Genomic DNA, 26071 nt, shown 5'->3' with positions numbered 1-26071 from the left:
GGATGCCTTGATCAGAATAGGCCATCTGTTTAGCTATTTCCCTGGAATTCTCCCCAAATACTGCATGGAAACCTGGGAGAAGCTGACAGACTGACAGTTTGTTTGGAAAAGCATATTTATTATGTAATCCTAACTTCCAAAGCAGTAGCAGGCACCTCTGCAGCTCCTCCAAGATTAAAACTGACTGAACCCTCAGTAAAGACAGAAATGGAGTGTGACTGTGACATCCCAATTCTAGGAAAACATGTCTGCTTCAAGGGAAAACTGACTTTCCACTTTGTCTTCCACTTGTTTGCTCCTTAAATTGTCTCCCATTATGCAATCTGGAGAGAATTACACCCAGTCCTAATACAAACCTGATGTGCCCCAGGAATTTGTGTAAATCACAAATATGAAGAGATGCTTCTGGAGGAGCAGCTGACAGATCACTGAGCCCCCTCATTCCCTTCCAGTTTGGTGGGGAAATCAATGAAATCAGGACAGTGAGGGTGTGAGTTGGGATCAGCTTTCTGGCCAGCCAGTGCCCTGCTGACTGGCACACTGGGAGCTGGGCCAAAGCTGGCACTGCCCTGGGGAGATCAGCCCAGCTCATCTCCCTGCTCACATGCAATGCAGGCTGGGAGGGGGAAGCACAGGCAGCTCCCAAGCTTCATCTCATCTGGGCTAGGAGGGCATGACTGCAGCTCATCAACTCCTCTGACCCTCAGGAACAGGACAGGACTGCAGGCATGACAGCAGGAACCAATGTCATTATACATCTGAAGGCAGCAGATTTAAATATGAAATAGTAACACTGGAGGCACAGGAGATAAGGCATCAGAGATTCCAGTCAGCCAATTTAAATAGTTTTAGAAACTATTTATGTTCAGATACTCAGTTCTGAATAGTCTTAAGGGAGAGCTTCCCCAAAGCCCTGTTCTTGGAAAGGTCTGCACGAAGCTTGCACCAAGCATGTGCCAGAGGGGCTGTGAAGGATCTGTGAGCACTTCCACACTTCAGCTTGCGGTGCCAGGCACTCCCAAGAGATCCAGCACACACTGGGAACCCTCCAGATCAGAAATGCTGCTGGTCCCAGCTCCCCAGACAGAGCAGCACACAGTGGAAGTTTGCTCACCAGGCACTGGGGACACGAGCTGGCTCAATTCTCACAGGTTCACTATAGGAAGCTACTTCAGCTGCTCCCCATGGGAAAATGCTGGCTTCAGATAAAGGAAACTAAAGTCTTGTGTACCTCTGTGAGGGCAGTAAGGCACATACAAGTGCACATTTCAGCTCTGTGAGGAGATGTCATTCCATACAGGCATTATGTGGTGTGGCTACTGTGGGAAAACAGTGCCTGTGTTTGGAGAACTTGTAAAATCCCCTCACGCTGCCTTAATTCTTGGGATGCTGGGAAAGCAGCCATGACACACAGAATGTACAGCAGCACTTCCCTGGGCAGTGGAGTGAAACCAGATGTGCACACCCAAGAAATAACACTTGGGATGACTGAACAGACTGAGTGGGTGGGCAACTGGAGGACCCTCCGAGAGGAACATGGCTAATGAAGAACTGGCAACCACATGAAAGCTTCTGCTACAGGGAATTAGGGAATTTCTGGTCATTGCTCCATGGTGCAGGAGTGAAAGTCTTCATCTGCACCCTCCTGCCAGGAGAGATCCTAACTGGGTACACTGAGCAGGGAGGACAGCAGGTATGGGGAGATCACTGTGTCTGTGGCCTCTTATGAGCACCAGGGAGTCAGGGCTGAAGAATCCCACAGTTTATTTGTGTATTTACGACTCCAAACCAACACCAAGACATCCAAAAGCCACTACTGCATTTTCTACACATGCCCTCAAAAATCTTCTCTGCCTCTGAACTCAGGTTTCCCCAGTAAAAGGCAGAACAGTCTCTGAGTTCACACCCACAGTTTCTCACACTCTCCTAAAAGCTCACCAGAGCAACAGCAGTGAGGAGCTCACAAATGCTGCACAACCAACAAAATCTGGACATACAAGGGGAAGACCTAGCATTTGCCACAGCAGGAGAGTCATTTGGCAGCTGAAGTGGTGCACAAATGGCTTGAATGAAAAAAAGGCATTTAGCAAGAAAAGTACAAACAGAACATAGTCCAAGATGTAGAGGTGTAGCCAAGCCTTGACCATGCCAGAATACATTCTCTGATGCAAAGATGCACAGTGAAAAAAAATGCAATTCATCTGCATTAACAGCTGGAACATTAACTATACATTGGAAGTGTTAAGGATAATCTGCTAGGAGCAGGGTTTTTTACCATTGGATAATGTACACTGCGTTCAGTTCCTTGGCTAACAATTGCATTTTTATCCTTGTGAATGTTATTGCAGAGTAAGTGGGTTTATCTTAATCCCATAAACCAAGGAGTTCGTGTTCCCTCTGAATACACAATTCTCCTGCAGGACAAGTGGGGCAGGACAAAGCAGAAGGAACATCCACATTTGTTATGAATGCAGGGATCTCTCCTGATGCATTAGGCCACGAAAATCCAACCCTTTGTTCTCCTCATGCTTTCCTCAAAGGGAAAAAGGAAAATCCCTCCTGACCACGGCAGAGGGAAGGCACAAATAAATGAACTTGTGTCACCAGGGTAGGGGAGGACTTAATAATTCATTCATGATCAAACTAAGAGGGTCTGATAAGCAAAGACCCCCAGGTTGCCTTCCAGGGCTGCTCTCCAGCCCCTCTGTGTTCAAAGGCAGGAGTGCTGTGGGGCAAAGGAACCCAAGGAGCCAAGGCAGGGCCCCAGCCCAGGGCAGCTCTGCGCTGCTCAGAGGACAGAGCTGCAATCTGTGCCATGCACCACAAGAACTTGGTCCCTCCTGCTCCAAAGCCTCCTCTCTCCTTGGCCAGCTTCATTTTGAAGAAATGCTTTTTGGAAAGAGCCTGTGGAATAGAGATTTCAAAGGCTGGCTGAAAAAATGTCGAGGTATCTAATGCTGACCAGATTCTCCCCACACATGCACATAAAATTTCTCCAGCATCATAATTAGAGCTGTACTAAACAAACCCATTTCCCTCAGAAATTATACCCTGCAATCTTCATAAACAACCAAGTCCCAATGCTGGCAGGGACTCGGGGCAAGAACTGACTTCTTTCCCTTTTCAAATTGTCCCAAGGCTTTAAAATTTATGTTCCAGTCCTAAAACCTGAACTTTTCCAGAAATCAGAAGAACACAGAGTGTTTATCTGATGGCCTGGCACCACATCTTTGTAAAGTCTTCGAATAAACCACATTTTTATTTTCATCTTAATTAGGTGGACCCAAGTCTCCATGGAAACAAACTGAGGGCACTCACCATGTGCCTCAAGATAAGGAGAACATTTATGAAAGAAAGTCTTCTCAACTCATCACCAGAAATAGAGCTTTGTGCTAATCCTGAGGGGACAACACAATAGCTGGCCAAGCTTCACAAATAATATGGGAACATTCCAGGGACTTGGGGTTCTGGAGTGGGCAGGATTAATTCTCCCAGCCTGGCCCCGTGGGAACGGCGACCCCACACACAAGGGCTCACACCAAGACTGGTTTGCTAGGATAAACCCCCAAATCAAAAAGGTTTTCCCTTTAAAAAAAGCTCCTAAAGAACACTGGCAGTTCAACATGTGACTTGGAGATGTTTGGAGGGACTGGGCCACCTCTTGTGAAATGAAACCTAATTAAATATTTGGTTTCACAGTGGAGGTGGGGAATAACCATCTCTTTCCAAGAATTTGGTTTCTGATCTCTAAATGTCCTCTTATTTTCAAATCAAATGAGTTCAGAAGTGACATGATGTTCCTAAAATGTGTTTGGCATGAAGTACACAGACACTGGCACCAGCACATTTTTGGAGAGGCAAGGGAAGCTCCCTGTGCCAAACCCCTGCCTGTGTTACCTTCAGCTCCCACCACTCTGTGGCTGCATGAACTTTTGACCCACAATGCAAGCAGAGCCCAAGGGAAAGAATTCAAATTTGCTGTTTATCATTTCTCATTTTTCCTTCCAATTGTTAATTCAGGTTTGGGATTATTTTTCAAATTCTGACACTCAGAGAGTACATTCTGCCTTGAGCTTATCTCTGCCCACAACCCAATTTAGCACCAGCAGTAAATTCCTAACTCTCACCCTTGGAAACAATCTAGCAGGATTTGGTCCATCTTTGTGGTAAAATACCAAATGACAAGATTTTTGCGCTACATCAAATATATTTAACTGTATTAAAAAACCCCATCCTTTGGATTTGTTTTTAACAACAGGTACATAATTCTATAAATGCTAATATGGCTCCCTAAACTCTGACCCTCTGACAGAAACAGGAAGATCTTTAATTTAAGATCCAGGCAAATATTTGAAGAAAAAACATTTTGGCATTCAGAGACAAAAAATTCTTCATGACATCTAAGATGAAAGTTTTATTCAAGAGCTTCTACACCTTGCTGTGAAACATGGAAGAATGGAGAAATTCAAAACTGTGGAAGAGCAACAAAAACAGGAAGAGGAGGAAAAAGTTAATCTTAAAGCTAGGTTTTGTTGTTATTGGTACTCACTCTCTACATTTTAAGCAGTGTTGAAAGCTTCTTTTAACAGCCCTTTAGGGAAGCAGTTTGTGAAAAGTACTTTAAAGGGTGATTTATTTGAAAAATTCTAATAGACTTTTGGAAGTGGAAGAATTATTGGGCCCTTGACTATCAGCACAAACAGCAACCCCACTCCAGGTCAGAGACCTGGCAAACAGGAATATTTCAGAGGGCTTGAGGGAATAGGCAAGCAGGGGGAAACCTGCTGTGGCAGAAACATTCATTGCTACAGTACATTTTAAAATCCTACTCTTTTCCACTCACAGCTTTTCAAATATTGACAATTTATTCTATTTATTATTGATATTGGGGATGAGAAAAGCACAAGGGGTTTGGGTTTTTTCCTATTTGCTTCATCCTAGCAAGAAGTATTTAATTCAGGAGCTTTGTTTCTGTGCACTGGAAAGCAAATCCACAGCAACTAAAGAACCAAAACACTAAAGAGTAGATTGGGATAATTCAAAAGCCCTCAGAACACCTTCAAGGAGTCCTTCCATCTCTAATAACAACTGTGCCTACACAAATGTTCCACTTATACAAATGAGTTTCAGAACAATAACATTAAAAGTGTGAGTTACAGTAATGCCAAACTGTTTTAGTGTTCTAGGCAAACATTTTCATGCTGCTTTTTGCCCATTTTCTTTACAGAACTAGGCCAGAATTGTGCAGAAAGCAAGAGAATATCACACTAAAAGCTCTAAATCCCACAGGCCTCTTATCATTGCAGCATCACTCTCATTCCCTACAGGGAAATACAACTCCCCTCCCATAATTAAGTGGATCATTCAGATTACAGGTAAATATCAAGTTTGGTCATATTTTGCCTAAGGTGTATTTCATGCTCAGTACTTTAAACGTCTCTAAATAATGTAGCAAGGTTTATAAAAAGATATTTGGAAAATACATTATGGCTTCCAGCAGAACCATTTTACAGCTGAGTTCAGAGCTGAGGATAATTTTGTTTCCTGAGTGCCAAGAAGCACAAATTGCCATTTGCCATTCCACACAGTGATTCCATTAGTTCACATCTGTCTTCAACATCAAAACACATTTCCTCACTAATGAATTTCAGACCAATAAATTCCCATCCTGAAATAAATCCATGACAGTCTGTGGTGTAACTTCAGAGCTTTGTGGTGAGTACAGCAAACAGAGGAAGACACATTTTCTCCTGCTGGCAGAACAGCTGGGATAATCCTGATTTATCAGAAATATTTCAAAACCACCAAGGCAAGCCCAGCTCTGTAAATCTCAAAACAAGATAAGCCAAATTTTATATCTGAAGCTTCTTTACTGCTGATGGCCCTGTGGGTTCATCACCAGAGCACTGATGATTGTCCCCATCAAACCACTGCAGAGAGGAAAAATCCCTACGAGGACCAAAGCTGTATTTGCAACACTCAGCCACTGCTTTAGAATAAGTTACATTTTAAATAATTGCTGTTTAAGGCATCAATGTCAGATCACCTTCTAAGTGAGTGTATCACCAATATACTGAACACTCAGCAATACAGGGAATTTTCTTGGAGTAGTGTGTCCTAAACCTGCTATTTTATTAAAATCCATAGTCTCAGAAGAGCTCCAAAACTCTTGAAATGCAAAAAAGATGGTGTTAATACCTAAACCAATGCACCTGCTATGCCAGGGAGCTGCTGAGGATGCTTTTTACATCACCCCAGGAGCAGCAGTGACACAGATTCATTGTTCCAACATTCACCACCTCTGAAACCCCAAAATCAGCCCCATTACCTGTCCTGCAGACAGGACAGATCAGAACACCTACCTCTATATCCTGGATTATCTTTGGGTATAAGGACCTGTAAAACGAATTTGGGGGCCCATCTGTTGGTCTGTTTTTAAACAGGTACTGATCCCTAGAAAGAAGGAGAAACAGTTTTCAGTGTACCACAAAGAATTCAAACTTCACAGGAATGCAAAGCCTGCCCAGAACAAAACCCTCAGCACATATACTCAGAAATGTCTGGGAGAATTTTAGTATCACTATTACAGCCCTTGTGACTTTGCAATTTGGCAAATATTTAGAATGTCCAAGGTTAAAAAGATAACAAGTGTTTTCCAGTTCTGATTTCCTGCTCCACAAGGTTTCATCCTTGTGCCATCCCCTTGCTCTGTACATGCCTTTGCTCAGGCACACCACTAGAGAGCACAGGGAAACAGGTTTCTGAAGCAGAACAGCTCTCCAGAAACTTGGGAAGGACAGGAAAACAAGGGTTTTCCCTCTGAGAGGCTCCTGCAGCCCAAGCTGCTATTTTGTACTTTAAGAAAAAAAAAAAACAAAAAACAAAAACAACAACAAAAACAAAAAAAAAAACAAACAGAAAAAACAAATTTAAAAAAACCCCACCAAAACCAAACCAGAAAAAGTCAATTGGAAATAATTCACTTGAGAAAAAGCCCTGCAAATGTGCTGGCACTGTTTTTTGTGAGCTGATGGAACTGACAGTTCTCCTCACAATATAGAAATTCCAAATTTGCACAGACTCAAGCAAGAAAAAATGGTGTCAGACATGGGAGCTCAAAAGGACAGGGGCAAAGGCAGAGCAGAAAGGGGAGCTGACAGCTTTGGCCTCCAGCCCCAGCAGAGATGAGGAGCTCAGCAATACCCATCTCCTGTACCCTTACTTTGGGGCAGAGCTCGTGGGAGGATGTGTGCAGGAGGCTGTGCAGCAGCAGGGGAGCTCAGGTGTTACTGTCATATTTTATGAAAAATCCCTTCACCAGGATGTTTTCTCCTGAGAAGCCTCAGAAAAGAAATGTAAACAACAATTATCAGATTGCTTGGAACGTGGTTTGAAGGTTGTTACCAACAGCTGCATCTTTGGTTCCATGTGAATTGTTTTACCTTAATGACCAATCCCAGTCCAGCTGTGTCAGGCTCTCTGAGTCTGTCACAGGCTTTTATTATCTTTATTATAAGCTATCTTTATATATATCTTTTATTATAAGACATCTTTATATATATCTTCAATTATTATTCTTTTCAAGCCTTCTGATGTCTCCTGTCTCTTTCTGTAGTATAGTTTTAGTATATAATTTTCAGAATAGAATAGAACAATAAACCAGCCTTCTAAGAACTTGGGAGTCAATTCTCATCTCTCCCCTCACCCTGGGACCCAGAACCCCCAAGAACTGAGAGCCCCAGTGAGCACTCACCAGCCCCTCCTCTCGGAGAGCCCCTTCCAGAGCGGGTCCGTGCGTACCATCCTCTCGATGAGCTTCTTCCAGAGCATCCCCTCTGAGATCACTCTCTGCCACTCCTTACACACCAGCTCTGCTGCACACAGGGATCTGGCATCGAGATAGGAAAGGATGTTTTCTGCTATGTGATCTAAGCCTTGCTCTACAAAGAAATGAAGAGCAGTCAGTGAGTGCACAGAAACAACCAAAGCAGCTTTGCAAGACACTGAGAATGCAGAGCTTCAGGGCAGGGCACCAATGTGAGAACACTGCCACTGGGGCAGGGGCACCAGCTACAGGTGAGTGCACACAGAGACACCAAAATATCCCCAAGGTTTTGTCTTTCCTGCCTGTCTTTCCACTCTTCCTATGGTGCAGGAAAAGCAGCGTGGACAGGCCCAGGAGGGGATTCTCCCCTGCACTCTGCTCTCCTGAAATCCCACCTGGAGCAGGGATCACAGCTCTGTGTCCCCAAGACAAGGACATGGAACTGTTGGAGCACGTCCAGAGGAGGCCCTGGAGCTGCTGGAGGGACCAGAGCAGCTCCCCCTGGAACCAGGCTGCAAGGGCTGGGAATGTTTAGCCTGGAGAAGGGAAGGTTCTGTGGGGGCCTCAGTGTCAGGAAGGGCTGCAGGAAAGTTCTCTGCATCAGGAGCTGCAGGGCCAGGACAGGGGGAATGCTTCCCTGCCACAGGGCAGCGGTAGATGGGATACTGGAGAGAAATTCTTCCCTGTGGAAAAGTCACTGCTCAGTCTGTTCCTTATTTCAAAGACCTGCAATTTTGCTTTCCACAAAACTTCCCTGAACCTGAGATGTTGAATAACTCAATTTTCATGAGTAACATACACCCCTTGGCCAAGCATGAAAAAAATCTTTCAAACCAGGAGATGACGACCTTTTTAATTTTCCACTTTATCTCATGACAGCCCACTTTAGGCTTCAAACAGTCCTGACAAATCAAAGGAACTACTGTTATTTTTTAGAGCATGAAGAAAGTATATTCATACAGTCCTCCACTGCACACTGAATTTCACATGGCCTTCATAAAAATGAACAGCAGCAGACAGCAGAAACTAATACATGTGAGTCTACTCATTTATTGATTTATTCTACATCATTTAGGTAACTATAACATATGTCTAGTGGCCCTGTCCTTTGTGTCTGTGCTTTGGACATGATCCTATTATGTTAATTGGGGTAAATATTTCACTTGACATCTCTTTTGGATGTAGCAATTTAAACATGTGAACTTCTGCTAGCAGTGAAAATCTCAAGAATAGATTTGATGTCAGACAACATGCAGGACTAAGTTTAAGACACATTAAGGCCTGAAATAGCTGCATATCCCTATTTTACATTAAAAGACAGGGATTTGTTTTAGAAAATTTCTGAAATAGGTACTAAAGCCTTTCCACTTTCTGAAGTAAAATGAATTTGACATCTATTGGTAGACTTTTCAAAGGAAAATATGACAGCCATCCCTTATGACTCTGCAGAATCTTTACAGTTTAACAGAAATGGTGAAAAAAAGCTGTTTTTGATTAGAGGGAACAGCTGAAGGTTTGGTTGAACTTCAATAATAAATTCAAACAATTAAAATTCACAGGGATTTCAAAGGTCTGTGTATAAATATCACTTTGTGTGAAAATGAAACCCAAATGTGGGATGCCAACTCTCTAAATGTGATCAACATCAGATACAAAACAGTCACTTAGATCAGGAAACATGCCACAGTTACCACTCTGTCACTGAAAACAATTCCATCTAACTCTTCTTCCATTTTTCCTGCATTCTCACAGGTGTAACATTGGTCAGGACAGTGAGCAAAAACTACTCCTCTTTACAAAAAAAGAATTTGACTTCCTCAAGACAAGTAAAGCCATCTTTTAAAAAGGCATAATTGAGCATCCTGAGTTGGGAGGGACCCACAAGGATCATCAACTCCAACTCCTGGCCCTGCACAGAATGACCCCAGAAATCCCTCCATGTGCCTGAGAGTGGTACTCCAGTTCCTTTAATTGCCTGCAGCCCAACACAGGATTGATTTCAAGCAGCTGGGATTAAGTTCCTGGGTAAATCTGGACAGATGTTCTCTGCACGCCACAGCACCTTCAAGGAAGGCTGAACATGGGAACAATTCCCAGTATTTACACTGGGGACAAGCAACAGAAGTTGTAAAGATGTATTTTGGTATATACAAATGTGGTGTAAACAAGTGTCACCTTACAAACCTTCCAACATTTTCTTAGGCAGAAATATATAAAATGAAAGATCTGTCCAATTCTCTATCAGCCCTGAGGTATAAAAGCAAACAAAATTTTAATTGAAGATCAGACTTGCAAATGAAGGGTCTGGAGAGTCATTTCTAGGAGGAGCAGCTGATTTGGAGTTTTAGGATTTAGCTTTCAGGTTTTGCATGGCCTCTTCCACCCTCAGTGCTCAGAACTGTCCTGGCATTCCTGTGCCCAGGCTGCTCACACACTGCAGGGTGAGGCTGTGCCAGGGGCACACAGAACACACTGAGCACTCACCCAGGCTGATTTCCCACTCTGCAAACAATGTCCATACTTTTCTCTTTCCAAGAATCATATGAATCACTGCCCCTAGCAGCAAGAACCCTGAGATACAATTTCTTCCAAAAACTTATTGAAAAAAACCACAACTTTACCAGATTACAACCTAGATATTCTGTATATCTACTACTGCTGCTCTGCATTTTTGTGAAAAAATTCACTGAGCAAGTACAAAAACAGATTTCATATGTGAACATATCAACACAGGCTGACACTTGTGGGGGTCAGAAGAGGTTGTGAAAGGAGGAGTCAGGTTTGGACAACACAATAAAAATCCACAAGTGATTTTGCTCTCAGGTCAGCAACGAGAGTGGACAAACTAGATGCACTCATCTAAGCAGAAACTCAGAACAACACTAAAATGTAAGAGTTCCTAAACTAAAATACCTCTGCAGTAGTATGAAAAAGGAGTTCAGACCAAAGCTTGCAGACACACAGCTTTTGTGACAGCTCACTTCCAACTTCAGCACAAATCCTTTGGGCTACACCAGCCCGACTGCTTTAACGTGGAACAACACTGGCATCCAGTGGCCAACACAATCAATCACAGAAGGGACTCAGCACCCTGCTGCCCCTCCCTGCACAGGGAGCAGCAGGGGCTCTCTGAGGGACAGTGGGATGCAGGGATGTCCCCAAGGGGAGCCCCTGCTCGTGCCCTGGCCTCACCTGGCAGTGCAGTGATGAAGTCCCGCTGTAACATGGGCTTCAGGTAGGAGTTAATATGTCCATGCTGATAGTGACACATCCGGGAAATGAGGTGTTCCACAAATTCCACTTGATCTGATTCAGACCACTGGTCAAAGTATTTTATACACAAGTCTTTTTCCTTTTCGTAATTTCCTTCCGATGGTCTTTTTCTTGAGACAATCACAGATGAAGTTCCATTACTTATCTGGGGTTGGAAAAGGAACATTATTTATATGTTAGCGTACATTTAAATATTGATATTTATATACTTAAATACATATAAATACCAATATTTCAATATTGGTATTTATATATAAGCTACAGGAACAGCTTAATAAAATCTCTCTCAAGGAAGAACATGCAAAGAAATAATCAAAACTTAATTTTAAAACACATTCTTCAAGAAATGAGTTACATCAGATGAATTTCAAAGACTTTTTGAAGTCTTTCATAGCCTTTGCTCCCAAATTACTACTTACAGTGAAAATCTTGAATTCTTCCCTTACACCTCTTACCACTTAAACCCCAAGGATGTAATTGTTTTTAGAACTACCTTTCCCAGCTCAAAGCAGTGGTTTCTAGGCACATTGCAGATTGTCTCCACAAATGTTCTGCTCAGATTCTGGCAGTTAAAATAAGAATTTGAGACCCTCATGTCAGTGTTGCACTGGTTGTCCTCAAATAAAAACTGAGAATCAAGGGCTTGGTTTGTTTTTGCTCCTGTCAATGTTTGGGACATGCACATGAACACCTCATTAAAATCCCAGGAGCTTCAGCTCCACATCAGGATGGCCCAGAACACCCCAGCAGGAGCCACTGCTAATTACTGAGCACAGCTCAGAGTGGTGCCAGCTCCTCTGAGCCCCTCAGGAGCCAAGGGGCTGCTGGGGAGCAATTGGAGCTCCAGAATATTCCCAAACTTCTTCAAAGCAAACGGGTTGTGAGTCCTTGCCATGTTGAACTTCTCATTCTAAACAACAGTCACATGCTCAGAAATATAAATTAACTTTATTCCCAAGGTTGCTTTGACACAGCATTGTCCTTCCAAGGTCAGCACAAACTATAAAATCTGAGCAAAAATGATAATTTCTTGAGGATTATCCACTGGCACCATCCTTCACTTGAAGGCTGAGCTAATTTTAGGAGGATACAGCCAACTACATCCAAGGATGATTATGCAGACCAAGATTTGGCCATTTCTCAAAAGCAGGAACATACAAAATCCTGGCACCTCTCCTTCTACATCTATGTCAGTCCTACCTGCCACAAGGTATTTTTCTTTGGAGACTCATCTTCATTCTGATCCTCCATTACTGACGTGTTCTGGAAAAAAAGAACAAATATTACTTCAGTTTCTTACTCTGTGACAATTTCTTGCTCTACAAGCATTACAAAAAAGCAAATCAATTGAACAAATAAAATTCATTTTCCCAGTGAATGGAATTCTCAAAGACTTCTGGCCACAAAACCTGAGTCTTATAAATAAATTCCCCTTTTAACTGACATGTTTATCAATTCCATTTACTGTAAAGATAACTCCCCAACCCCGCTTCAATTTCCTTTGACAGGTTTTCATGCAGCCTTTCAACGCTTTTCTCACTGGGAAATAAATTCACTTTCATCCTACTCAAGCCAAAGCAATTAAACCTGTCAATGTATTCAACCAGCACTTTCTGCCAAAGTTAAATTGCATACAGCTAGGCAAAAAAAAAAAAAAAAGAAAAAAAAAATCACTATACACTACTTACATGCAACAGAATATGCTTTTTTCCCAGCTCTAGGAATAGGGATCATTCTCTGCAGAACATCTCTGCAATTCACTGCCCAGGCTGTGCCTACAACCCTTGGCAGTCACCTCTGCCTTTATTGCATGCTCTGCCCAAACCAGAATTGATCCTTACTATTGCTTCCCTCCCTTTCCTTCACCAATGAAAGATGGAAGCATTTCCACAAAGCTGCAGCTGTAGACGTTTCTCTGAGCTCACTCCTGTCTCCCAAAGTAGTTTTCTCTTTTCTGCCCCTCTTGTTGATGAGCTGTTCCCTTTGAATGTCCATGGCACACCCCCCACTTTCTCCTCCTCCTCCTCCCTGCTCCCCAGTCCCTCATTCCCAGGCAGTTCCAGCTTCCCCCAGCCCTGCCCTCCCCATGCCCATGCCCAGGGCACTGGCAGAGGGTTAGCAGGACAAACTGAGTGTCCTCAAACACCTGCAATTATTTCAGCCTTCTTCCCTTCTGTCTCAACAGGAACAAGGAGCTCCGCTACAACATCCAATGGAGTAAGTCACACAATTCCCTTACTCCTACCATCTTGGATTATGGATAACTCCTTAGAAACTGCATCCACCCCCACTCAAAACACAATTCCATCTCAAAAGCATTCATCTCCTCCTCTTTCCTCCACAAGGATGTGCTGCACAAACCAGAGAACCTGGAAAATGAGCAGTGTCCTGCCCACAGCAACCCTCCCTCCCCTGCCCAGTGCCTTGGCTCAAGCCTGCCCTGGGCCCTCTCTGAAGGAGAGGAAAACACATGGCACATGGGCTGAGGATGGCAGGATAAAACTGTGCCCACAGGTGATGGAAAGACTCAACTGCCTGCTCATGACACACAACAGCGACGTGTACAAACCCAGGAGGTGGCTGGAGGGAAATCCAGAAAGGAATAAAGGCAGGAGATGTTTAGGGTGTCTCTACAAAAACATGGATTTGAGTGTTTCTGGACAGCCACACCTTCCATGGTTTTTGCAGCCACAGTCTCTGCAGGGCCATCCCAGTTATTCACAAGTCCCAGCCAGCCCCTCTCACTGGGGCACAGAGCAGTGCAAGGGCTGATCCTCCCCAGGAGGGAACTCACAGCAGCCCCTCACTGACTGGGACCAGCCAGCCCACACCAGTTACACCATCCTGCAAAGCAAACATGCCACCAGGGAACTATGCAGGGTGTCTTTGATTTGATTTTATTTCAATATGAATATGTAAAAACACTCATTAGAGTGATTATATGTTGTTAACTGTGCATCCAATTAGTGTGTCCTTAAATGAGTAAGGAACATCTCGTGTCCTTTGGCAGCTGAAGGCTGAATAAACCCATGGATCCTGGCAGCTACAAACAAGAACACTGAGAATATCAAACAGGTGGCTTTGGTCAGCAAATTCAGCAGAAATCTCACATTTTATCCATCTATGCCCTAACTTTCCTTCAGCAGGCTATGGTGGGACTCTGCCATCGCATTTCTCCCTTTATCAGAAAATATCTCAGAGATCTTTGCCAGCTTTCCCAAGAACTGTCTCCTAAACATGATGTCATTCTATGAACATCCAATAGAACTAGAGCACAGCACACTGCGAGCAGGGACACAAATGTCACCAAAACCATCAGATTTCCACATCAGCAGACTGTAAAGTGAGTTTCCCTCTGTGCTGTGCCCTACTCAATTCCACTGAACTGGGAAAGACCTGGGCAGCAGGCTGTGGGAGAGGCTACAGCCTTGCAATCTCACAGGACCACAGAACCATTAAGGCTGGAAAAACCACAGGGAGCACTGAGCCCAGGCTGTGCCCCATGCCCACCCTGTCCCCTGCCCAGAGCACAGAGTGCCACCTCCAGGTGTTCCTGGGACACCTCCAGGGATGGGGACTCCAATGCACTGCTCCCAGAGACACTCGTGTCCTGTCACCATGTGAGCCATGAGTGTGGGGGCAGATAACTCAGCTTGTATTTTAGGCTGGAAATGAACATGGTATTCAGATATTTCACCAGGAAGTTGACAGCTGCATTCATTTAATGGCATCTACTACTACATCTACTCTTTTCCCACCCTGACTCATTCCACACTTTCTTACTGAATTTTAGAGCTTTTAAATCCCTCATCCTTTCCCTTTCTGCTCCCAAATACATATCTTGTTTTCCCTATTATATCTTCTTTTCCTAATAAACTTGCTCTGCTTCTCTTAAAACACTTCATTTTGGGGTCATTCCCCCATCACACCCATCCCAATTCAGACTCCAATCTCTCTCTCCAACACTTAAGCCTACTGACTGGAGAGCAGGAGGTGATGGGTGGGTCCTGCCCTGCTGGCTGGAAGAAGCAATCAGACAGCTCTGATCTGCCCTGTCCATTCCCAGCACTTGGCAGAAGAAGGATTTCAGAATTCCTGACAGATGGGGTCACCAGTCCTTGTGCAAGAACACCAATAGGCATCTCCAAGGGCAGCTCTTCCCTTCCCTCAGTGGCACCTCTGCTCACCCCACCCAGCTCCACACACAGCTGCTTTCCCACGTGGCTTTGAAGTGCCATCACCACGGAATTCACCCCAATTCCCCCAGCTCTGCTGCTCAACAGCTCCAAGGCCTGATGGAAGCACTGACATCTCATCCCAGTGACCCCAGCAAGGCTGAGCTGCCCTGCAGACATTCTCCAAGTGTGATTCTGACCTCCACAAGAGCCTTGCAGCTTCTCACAGGGCAAGAGCTTCTAAATATTGTCAATTCATCTTGTTTATAGGTTCATTTCTTCCAGGAATTCTTGTGAAGTTGCTCATGGCTCTTGCAAAAGTAGAATGATTATTTCCAACCAGCTGTCATTCCTTAATTAGTCAGCCTGGAGTAAGTGCTCTCCATCCCTACTGGGAACAGCAGTGACAGCCAGGAGATAACAATGGGTTCAAGCTGGGATGGTTTGTTGCTGCCTCACAGTTGTTGAAACCCAAATGAATTGAGTTACACTGAGCAAAGCCCCAGCCTCTATTTCCACTGACTGTAACCAGAAATGGCAGTAAAATTCACACATTGCTCCACAAGCTGGGCAAGTTTAAAAGCTCATTTCCTGGAGATTTGTATCCCACATTCCTTGCTTAGTCCCACAGAAACTTCAGGCTTTCCTTAGTCTTTCTGCTCCACAATACTTTAATTTTATGGGATTTCTATGGGGTGCAGAAAACTGTGGCAAAAACAGGTTCACAAGTTACTTGGAGAGAAAGAGGTTCTGACAAGCCTGATTACATCAAACTAATTCCTTTTGGAGATTACAAAAAGCTTCTGAAACAGAAAGAACTATGAATGATCCCCAAAGGCAAAGATACTGTAGGTATTCCATAACTCCACAAATCACAGTTTCAATTAAGATCCTTGGATACCAGGCAGCATCTGATGTCTGAAGCACAGCAGCTGCACAGATCTGAGGCTGTGAGGGGCAAAAGCACTCAGTGTTTTCCTGCAGGTGAGTGGCACTGCAAGGCTTCCCTCCCTCAGAAGGAGCAGGAAAAGCTGCACCTTTTCCAGCAGAAATCCATCAAACCTGGAGAGGCTGCTCCAGATTTCCAGCAGGCTGCTCTCAGCCTGGGTTGCACTGGGTTCTGGGAGTGCCTTGAGTCACTCAGTTGCCTGGGCAGGAGAACAGCCAGGGGCAGCCTTGCTCTGCAGCCACTGAGAGCTCCAGTATGGGAGAGCAATCATGGAAGTGACAGCAGGAAATCCTGGGAACTGGGGCAGGACACACAAGTTTCAGCATCGAGCAAGGCTCACAGCACTGCTAAGTTTCTCTGATGATAATAAAGCTTTCCCTGACTAATAAAAGATTCACAGGATACAGAGGATGCATGGACAAAACAAGACAACAGCTCTGTTGCCCTGAAAAAAAGAAGAGAGTCTTATATTTGAGCTTTAATGAAAGGGAAAGGAAGCAAGAACTTCTATGTCTCAGTGCCCTTGAAACTACAGCAGTAATTCCCATCCCAGTTAAAGACCCAGCTAAGTCTTCAACAGTCTAACTTTTCACAACATTCTCACTCTCTGGAAAAAACCCCCAGGAAATTTCAGTTAAACTTACAAAATAAGCAAAACCAATTAAAACAATTCAGCTGAACAGGTTCTGATGGCCTTTAACAAACCACATCTGATTCTGAAGAAGCTGAAGAACCAACACAAAATAACAAATACATACTTGGATACCTCAGAATCAAACTCTGCAGGTGGAGTACACAGCACTGCAGCTTCAATGCCCTCCTGAAGCCAGCTCTGCCCACAGGGACTGTGGAGGTCCCACACACATTTCCCAGGGCAAGAGAGGAATCTGCCATCCTCTGGGACAGCTGGAGCCAGCAGCAAGGGACAAAGCTGGGCTGCCATCTGCACCAGCCACAAGTGATGAGCACATGCCCCTCATGGCTTCCTGCTTTTAATAGAGCCAGAAACTGCCCAAGGCTTCAGGGCATTTCCAAATGGAATGAGCATCTCCACGGGGAGAAATGGGCAGTATTTGCTGACCCAGGAACCTGTTAAACAATGGTTACTAACAACATCTTCATATTTGATCGGGGATTAGAGGGGATTTTCCTCTTCTAACTATGGAGAGGCTCTGAGTAAAAATGTTCTGGAGCACAAATATGAAATTAAGTTGGAGAACCCCTAACCTAGACTGCACAAGATGGGAATGAACCTCTCTCACAGCAAGGATTAAATCAAATCCCTCCCTTCTCACCCTCCTCAAAATCTGCCTGTGAAGAAACATAAAAGTCCTGATGTCCCCAAGTTCCATTGGCCTCCTTGGCCCCCAGGGACAGCTGGCTGTCCACCAAACATGAAGGTTTACACTGCTGACCATAGCCATGTCTATATTTGATGTCTGTATTAGTAATTGCTTGTTTCAGCTTAAACTAAACTATTTATGTAAGCACTGGGGATCTGCACGAATTAGGCTGAACATGCTTCAATTCTTACCTAGCTTGCTGCTCTCCCAGTTGCCAGGTTTTTATTTTAGTGCAGCTATTGCTGGAAGTTCAGACAAAAATATACTTAAAATACTTAAAGAGTCTACCAAGAGCCAACAGCTGAAGGCAAAATTAGAAAAAACCCTCGGAACCGAAAATAGGGCATTAATTTTTATTTGGCCTCTGACTAACCACCAAAAAGTCAAAAGGAAGACATGCTGAATTCAGCACCACAGTTCCCCAGTTTGTGTTTCAAGCTGCTACAAACTAAAGTTTGACCACAAGTTACAGATGGTAAGTTTTTAGAGGATACCTAATGCTCTTCCATACCCCAGTTTGACACCTCTCAAGGGTTTGCTTTGCAGGAGGTTTTGGCCAGAGCAATAAGTCTCCCAAAACTAGAATTGCTTGCTCTTGCCTCTGCTCAAAGAAGGAAAACCTCAAGCCATCCCTCACCTACATGTTCCAGAACAGTCATTTCTGCAGGTTCCAAAGACCACAAGCAGTCACTAAGGAGATCACTCTGCTTAATCACCAATGCTCTGATGACTGACAATACCACTATGTTAACTTTCCTTTGAGAGTATCAGTCTTCACCTTAAACTTATTATGAATTAACTCACTGATCTTGTGTGTGTGTGTATATACTTCTATAAAACACATAAAACTGTGTATCTCTGAGTATTCAGAATATCTAAATTCACATGAAACTAATAAAATCATGTAAATCATCTCTCTCCATGCTCAGTCACCTCTCCCTTCAGCTCCTGGAAGGCCAGAATGAGATCTCCTTGGAGCCTTCCCTTCTCCAGGCTGAACAATCCCAATTTCCTCAGCCTTTCCTCATGGGAGAAGTGCTCCATCCCTCTGATGACCCTGGTGGCCCTCACAAGTCAGGTCAGTGGGGGCAGCACCCAGAGTCACAGCACATAACTTCTTTTGAAACTGAAATTACACATGAAAATGCTCAGCAGCTCAGGATTACTTTTCTGATCCAACTCCATGAAACACTCAGCAAGGACTCCAAGTGCACCATGAGCCTTTGGTGATGGCACATCCTTTTACAGGCAGCTCTGTGCCCAAACTGCAGCCTGAGCCTGCCTGGCAGGGCAGGATTTAATCCTTACCCCAGCCTGTGAAGGGCCACTGATGATGGAGAACTGTAGCAGGAAAGTCATTCTGGGGCTTTTACAACTTCTGAAATAACGTATCACATGTTCTCAGAAAGATTTACATCAAAAATATTCACTGACTGACTTAGTGACTTAGTTAGTTCAGTGTAGGTTGTCATAAGAAACAAAACAATTGCACTTCTGTCCAAGTTCAGAGCTATTTTCCAGCACGCCTCCATTTCCACACAGCAGGCTGATGTCACCAGAAAAACAATGTAATTACTGCAATCCCAAGAGACATCCAGTGGGGGTTTGATTTGGTTTGGTTGGGTTTTAAATATGCAGTAACTGGCTGGGTCTTAAGGGCAGCCTTACCTCAACAGGTAGTGCAGGATCCCATTAACAACACCTTCCTTGCAAGAACTGTTTCAAAGACACCCTAAACTCTCATTTAATGTTCTGAGTGTCTGGAGTAAAGAGTCAGTAACCCAAACCTGCCTGTACCCATGCTATAAAACCACGGTGTATTTACAAGGACAATGAGCAGGGAATTGTGTAATTGTAGCAATTTGATGACTCATCCCTGCACCACTCCAGCACCAAAGCACGGCCTGCAAAACTGCACATGGTGCAAACCCTGATGCTGGATGGAAACCAGAGCTCAAACACAGAAAAAGCACTGTGTGTCCACCTGCCCTCAGACACAGAGCACCTGTGATGCAGGAGAAATGGCAAAAACAGCTGGCACTTCAGCCAGGGCTGGGGGTTAAGGTGCCCACAAGCTCAGCTTGTGCTGCCAGGGGGAAATTTTCAATCATTGATAATAACCATCATCATCATCATCATCTCCCAGCTTGCACAAGAGCAGCCAGCAATAAGAGGAGCTTCAGTCAAGGCGCTCTGCAAAGCCTCACCTGAGGCTCACCCAGAGGAAAACTGGATTCATTTTCCCAGCCCTGGCCAGCCCAACAGGAGCTTTAATTGCACCTTCAGCTCAGAGTGGTGTTTGTTTTCCAGGTGTCTCAGTTCATTCCTTTCACTGCCCAGTCACTCAGCTTGCCTTGGCAGGCACTGATGTGTGCAGGAATCCCAATCCATTCCTGCCACAGCTGCAAATCTCAACACTCAAATGGGAATCAAAGCAGCCATCAAACTTATCACTGGTATCACTGATAACACTTGCAGTCACTTGCCTAAAACATCTCACAATTAACTTTCACTGCCCTACAGGCCAAATACTTCAAAAGACAAATCCCTTCTGCCTGTGAATAACCTTTTCTTAAAAGCACAATGTTTAAACCAGAGACATGGCCCTGACAAACAGGCTGTAGGAAGGTACACAGATGTCAGGAGCAAGGTAGTGATTTGCTTTTTCAATTGATATTTTTAAATAAAGAAGTTACCACAAGTTCTCAGCCACAATTATTAGCAGCAGTTTTGCACTAATGGTTCATCTATTTTCGAGATAAACTTATTTAGGCAGAATCTGCACTTTTAATCTTAATCCATCCCAAAGCAGAACAGTTTTTCCTCTGTACTTTTAAAACTCAGGGCAAACTTCAAACCATGTCCCTTATACAGCAAACTCACTGAAAGTTCTGAAGGAAAAGCAGAGCTTAAGTTTTCAAAGCTTTGACTACACCATGTTACGCTCTTGTTCACAACATCTGCACCTGTAACTGTATCAAAAGCTACTCTAACAACTGGATTTTGGTAGGCAGTTAGGAGGATTAGGTATGTCAAGCTTTTGGGAATTTTTAATATATATAATGAAAACATTAAGTCATATTTACTACCTTAGAAACTGTCTCAATGTCTAGTAAAAAACTGATTTAGCTTTTATTTCCTGTATTAAAAAAGCACCCAAAAAAGAAAACTTGAAGGGAAAATACTGGCTTAAGATTATCATCGCTTTTCTTCCTTTTAGAGCAGATGTAAAGAGACCTCTTCAGCTCCACTCATCTCGTCATTTACAGGACTTGTAAAAGTAAAACAAACTATTTAAAGTTGCATTCGACTGCTGACTGCTCAGATTCTCACATCTGACCGAGGGCTGAGCACAGAACAGCAGCTGAATTCCAGCTCCAGAGGCAGCGGCTGCATCCCTGCAGCACCAACTGCTCCACCAGCGCTGCTGCTCCCAGCTCAGACCCTGCCATCCCCTCCTGCAAGCTCTGCCTTTCCCATGGAGCACCTTCCCAAAGCCCGGGGCCTGGATGGACACCTCCACACCATGGCAAGGCAAAATCAAACTCCAAAAGCTCCACAAGTTGGACCTTTTTCTCTACACCACATTCAGGGGTAAACAAGGCAGAAGACAACACTCTGCCCCACAGAATTAATAAATGTTAACGGTATTCCAGATTCAAGGCAGGATAAGTAACATCTGGGAAGCAAATTTCAGGCTAAGCTAGTAATTAGATCAGTTCAAATTCATCAAAAATAAATTAGCCTCTGTTAAGATTAACTACACATTTGCAACTCGGCTGCCTGGTGCAAAGTTAAAATACTTCAAAGATTATTCCTGGTTTCCCAGAGGGAATTTGGGTTCAGATCTCTCCTGCTGTTTCCATATCAAACTAAAGGGAGTTACCTCAAACTGTCAGCCCAAAGCACAACCCCCAGCATGAGGGGTTTGAGGAGCTGTGAGAGGGAGGGGACACTCAAAGGCCTCAGACACTGCAAAACTTTAAGCAGGTTTTGAACAGGCTTCTATACAAACTTTTACAGGGAAAGCTACACAAAGGTTACTGAAAGCCACTGGACAGTCTGAAATACTAAACCTGCAATAACCCTCAATTATTCATCTTTTGCAAAATAGATGGTATTTGCACACAAAAGAAATACAGAAAAAAGCAGCCACCACAATGAAAATTCAATACAACTGCAGCCAAGAACCAGCGAGCTACCCCAAGGAAGAATCCTGTCCTGCTGCAAGTCCAGCTGTTCCCTCCAGAGATGTAGAGCAGGGTCTTCCAGACTTGGCAGCTCACAGAAATGGATCAATCTTCACAACTCCTCAGGAAATTCTAATCACTCCCTAATTGCCTGAAACACAAGCTTTTTATGCACAGGTTCAGTGTGGGTTTGGAACTGCTGATATCCAAGCAACCCAGAACGTGGAGAAAATCTTATCTCCATGAGGGCTGCAGCCTAACTGCAGCTAAATGAAAAGGCCTTCAGTGACACAAGTTGTAAAAAAATACTCAAATAATTTTTTAAAAATATCCACCCAGCCTTGCCCGGGGATAGGCAGACACTCTGCACTTGAGTGCTGATTCTATCTGGCTTTTCAAAGGCATGTGCAATTGCATAATTTAGATTTCACATGATTTATATAATGGATGGTAAATGTTCCTGACCTGGAAGGTCAGCACCCCTTCTCTCTCTACAACTTCAAGATCCAGTTGATGAATACAGCAGCACCTCACTCTGGGACTCTGCAGAAGAGGATGTGAGAACAGCAGGAACAGCTGCCCCACGTGTCAGGTTCCTGGCTTGGGAAGATTATTTTCAATGCACACCACACCATCAGTGCCACAGCACAGCTTCTTGTGTGGGAGAGGTGGCAGAGCTGTGGCACAGGGCAAAGCAAAGGCAGGGCCAGCTGACACCTTGTGCACCCCGAGCCCAGCCCTGTGCCCTGGCAGTGCCAGCACAATCCCTGCCCCAGGGCCTGCCCCAGGGCCTGCCAGGAGGGCACTGAGACAGGAAAGCTGCTGGAAAGCTTCTGAACCCAGGGACAGCCCCAGGAGTCCCAGCTCTGCTTCCTGGGGCAGCCCCACAGTCTGCAGGGTCTTTGGGAAGGGTAAATCAGCAAGGCTGAAAGAGGATTTCACAGATACTTCAGGACAACACAAATCAGTTACAGCATTGTTCTTCGAGGGCACAGCTTCACCTCAAACTTCTCAGGAATCCCAAAATCCACTTGGGAACAGTGGAAGACCATCCTGCACCACAGAGCAGTGAGGCTTTGCAAACAGGATCTTTTTGCCACAGAAATATTACACAGAGGAGTAAAAAGCTCACTTTACAGTTCCTCCTTTCTCTGCTGTAGCACTTCCCCCAGCCCTGCCAGATGGGGATTGGTACAATTTGCTCAATCCCCTGCTGTGTCTGCAGCCAGCTGTGCTACCCTTGACTCTGATACCACCTATGTAAAGACTCTTCAGTGTGAGTCCTGAAGGCCCACACAACAACTCCAACTCATCAGATGCCAATCACAGAGGCTCAGGGGAAGCTGGGAAGGGGCAGTGGGCTAAGCACCAGGAGTCTCTCACTTGGAGAGGGTAAGTGTCCTGATGAAGGTGCCTCAGAGTGGCACCTCCAGTATCAGCAAAACCATCAACACTGGCACTCACACAGCTGCTGAATCCTCCTCAGCAAGGGACCCACCCTCCTGCCAGGGGGGTCTGATGAGGAGGCTGCAGTGCAAAGACACTGCACAAATGCCATATTTCAATCTTGGTAGGAAATATTTGATTATACATTTCTGCTTCCTAGAAAATTCCTCTGTGAGAAGGAGACAAGACCTGCAAGGAAGAGGACTGTCACACACACCCAGAACAGATTGCCTTGCATCTCCTCCTCTCCTTGGGCAGATTTCCCTCCTCCATCCCTCCCAGCACGAGCATGGCACTGCCAGAAGGCAGGCAGGGAGCAAGGCACGTTTCCTAACACATTTCTTTCCACCATAACAGGATCAGAGAGAGAAAAAATCCTCTCTTCCACAGGAGGCTGAGAAAGCATCAACACAAGGCTGTGGCTAACAGCATCCTTTCTGCAGACACTTGAGCAGAGCCATCAGCAATAATAGCCCCTGCCCACCACTTGTGAAATCTCTCAGGCTTAGTGGGACTGTGTTGTGCTTTGTGAGGGACACAATTAATGTCTGACATTGCATCCACTCTTGCAGCTCTGAGCAATGGGCACTGGATTTGCCAGTACCTTATGGTGATCCATGAATTCACCATGGAAAACTTCCCTCCACAGGGACATATCCTGCCCAGTGTGGAGTGGACAGACTGGGATCTCTGAATGGAACAGGACAGAAACACCAACAACAAAAAAGGCAGGCCAGCAAGTCACCCAAAGGAGTAAGGACTGGATCTCCAAGCTCCCATCACTTTTGGTTGTTCAAAGGTCCCTTCTGCAGTGATGTATCTCAGAGGGACTCATTTCACTACTTCCACCTCATCTGGCTCATGAAGATCAGTGATAAAGTCAATTACTGACTTCTGAATACTGGCAGCTTCTGAAGAGAAGACCACAATGAGAGAACTCCCCTCCAAGAGGAGCAGGCTCCTGAAAGGGGTCACTCTTCTGTTCAAGCACACTTGGCAGCTTGGGGATGAAATGTATGACCTTTAGTGCTCTCCAAAAACCACTGAAAACAACAAAGTCCAAAAAAAGCACTCGTATGTCACGTGGTTGTAGTAGCAAAACTCTTTCCCCACAAGCAGAAAGGTCAGGGCTTGGCAGCACCCAAATGGTGCCAGCCAGGGGAGGCCCCCACGGGTGACTCCAACCTGCCACGAGGTTTCACAGGCTGCTCCCACCCCCCTCTGGCTGATCACAGGGAATACAGCTGGAATCCTCACCCCCTTTTGTGATCACAGGGAATACAGCTGGAATCCTCACCCCTCTCTGCTGATCACAGGGAATACAGCTGGAATCCTCACCCCCCTAACTGATCACAGGGAATACAGCTGGAATCCTCACCCCCCCTAACTGATCACAGGGAATACAGCTGGAATCCTCACCCCCTTTTGTGATCACAGGGAATACAGCTGGAATCCTCACTCCTTTTGTGATCACAGGGAATACAGCTGGAATCCTCACCCCCTTTTTGCTGATCACAGGGAATACAGCTGGAATCCTCACCCCCTCTGGCTGATCACAGGGAATACAGCTGGAATCCTCACCCCCCTAACTGATCACAGGGAATACAGCTGGAATCCTCACCCCCTTTTTGCTGATCACAGGGAATACAGCTGGAATCCTCACCCCCTTTGTGATCACAGGGAATACAGCTGGAATCCTCACTCCTTTTGTGATCACAGGGAATACAGCTGGAATCCTCACCCCCCCTAACTGATCACAGGGAATACAGCTGGAATCCTCACCCCCTAACTGATCACAGGGAATACAGCTGGAATCCTCACCCCCTTTTTGCTGATCACAGGGAATACAGCTGGAATCCTCACCCCCTCTGGCTGATCACAGGGAATACAGCTGGAATCCTCACTCCTTTTGTGATCACAGGGAATACAGCTGGAATCCTCACCCCCCCTAACTGTTCACAGGGAATACAGCTGGAATCCTCACCCCTTTTGTGATCACAGGGAATACAGCTGGAATCCTCACCCCCTTTTTGCTGATCACAGGGAATACAGCTGGAATCCTCACCCCCTCTAACTGATCACAGGGAATACAGCTGGAATCCTCACCCCCCCTAACTGATCACAGGGAATACAGCTGGAATCCTCACCCCCTCTGGCTGATCACAGGGAATACAGCTGGAATCCTCACTCCTTTTGTGATCACAGGGAATACAGCTGGAATCCTCACCCCCCCTAACTGATCACAGGGAATACAGCTGGAATCCTCACCCCCTGTGTGATCACAGGGAATACAGCTGGAATCCTCAGCAGGAGCCACAGCCAGCTCCAAGTGACAGATGCACGTCATGTCCCAGGCAAATCGGGAACCAAAACTCACAGATATTTACTCCATTTTGCTGCTTCTCCCACATCAAGGACACATTTCTGCTCCTCAGCTGAGGAAAGCAAAGCTCTGGCTCAGAGCTCAATCCTGGGATTCACTCCAGTAAATAACAACTCACTTCCATTTCCAACCAAACACTAGAACTGACCCAAGACAGAGAAGGTCCCTTCTTGCCCCTAAGAATGAACAGGCTCAGTTAGAAATTAAAGTCATAAAGCCCAAAGCACTCAGATACATGAAGGACACCAGAGAAGTGCTTCCTTTGGAGAACAAATCACACTTGGAAAAAGCAATCCCTACATTTCACATTTCTCCATCCTGCTGGGCAGAGGTATCTGGATCCAGCACCAAGCCATGGCTGGCCACACCAGCTGGAAGCACCACCAGAAGCTGCTGTGACTCTAAAAGATGCCCAGACTGCAGAATGCTCATCCCAGTTTAGGCTCTCCAAAGGAAACAGGCTGGGATATGGTGGAGAGGACAAGGA

At 45.0% G+C, this 26071-nt stretch overlaps 1 protein-coding gene across 5 annotated transcripts in view; it reads right to left on the bottom strand.

The window, feature by feature from the left end:
* The window catches only part of FBXW11 (F-box and WD repeat domain containing 11), a 57953-nt gene that overhangs the window by 11864 nt on the left and 20018 nt on the right, over positions 1–26071 (bottom strand). For all 5 annotated transcript variants that reach the window (XM_058034712.1, XM_058034713.1, XM_058034715.1 and 2 more), the window contains 4 exons: positions 12299–12361; positions 11018–11243; positions 7754–7940; positions 6363–6453 (listed from right to left, as the gene is read on the bottom strand). In XM_058034712.1, coding sequence (XP_057890695.1) covers positions 6363–6453; positions 7754–7940; positions 11018–11243; positions 12299–12361 — 567 coding nt within the window. The remainder of the gene's footprint in view (positions 1–6362; positions 6454–7753; positions 7941–11017; positions 11244–12298; positions 12362–26071) is intronic.

Source organism: Melospiza georgiana, chromosome 15 (genome assembly GCF_028018845.1).
Source record: "Melospiza georgiana isolate bMelGeo1 chromosome 15, bMelGeo1.pri, whole genome shotgun sequence".
Taxonomy (NCBI): Eukaryota; Metazoa; Chordata; class Aves; order Passeriformes; family Passerellidae; genus Melospiza; species Melospiza georgiana.
Note: the sequence above shows the minus strand (reverse complement) of the source record. Positions and strands in the feature narration are given on the sequence as shown.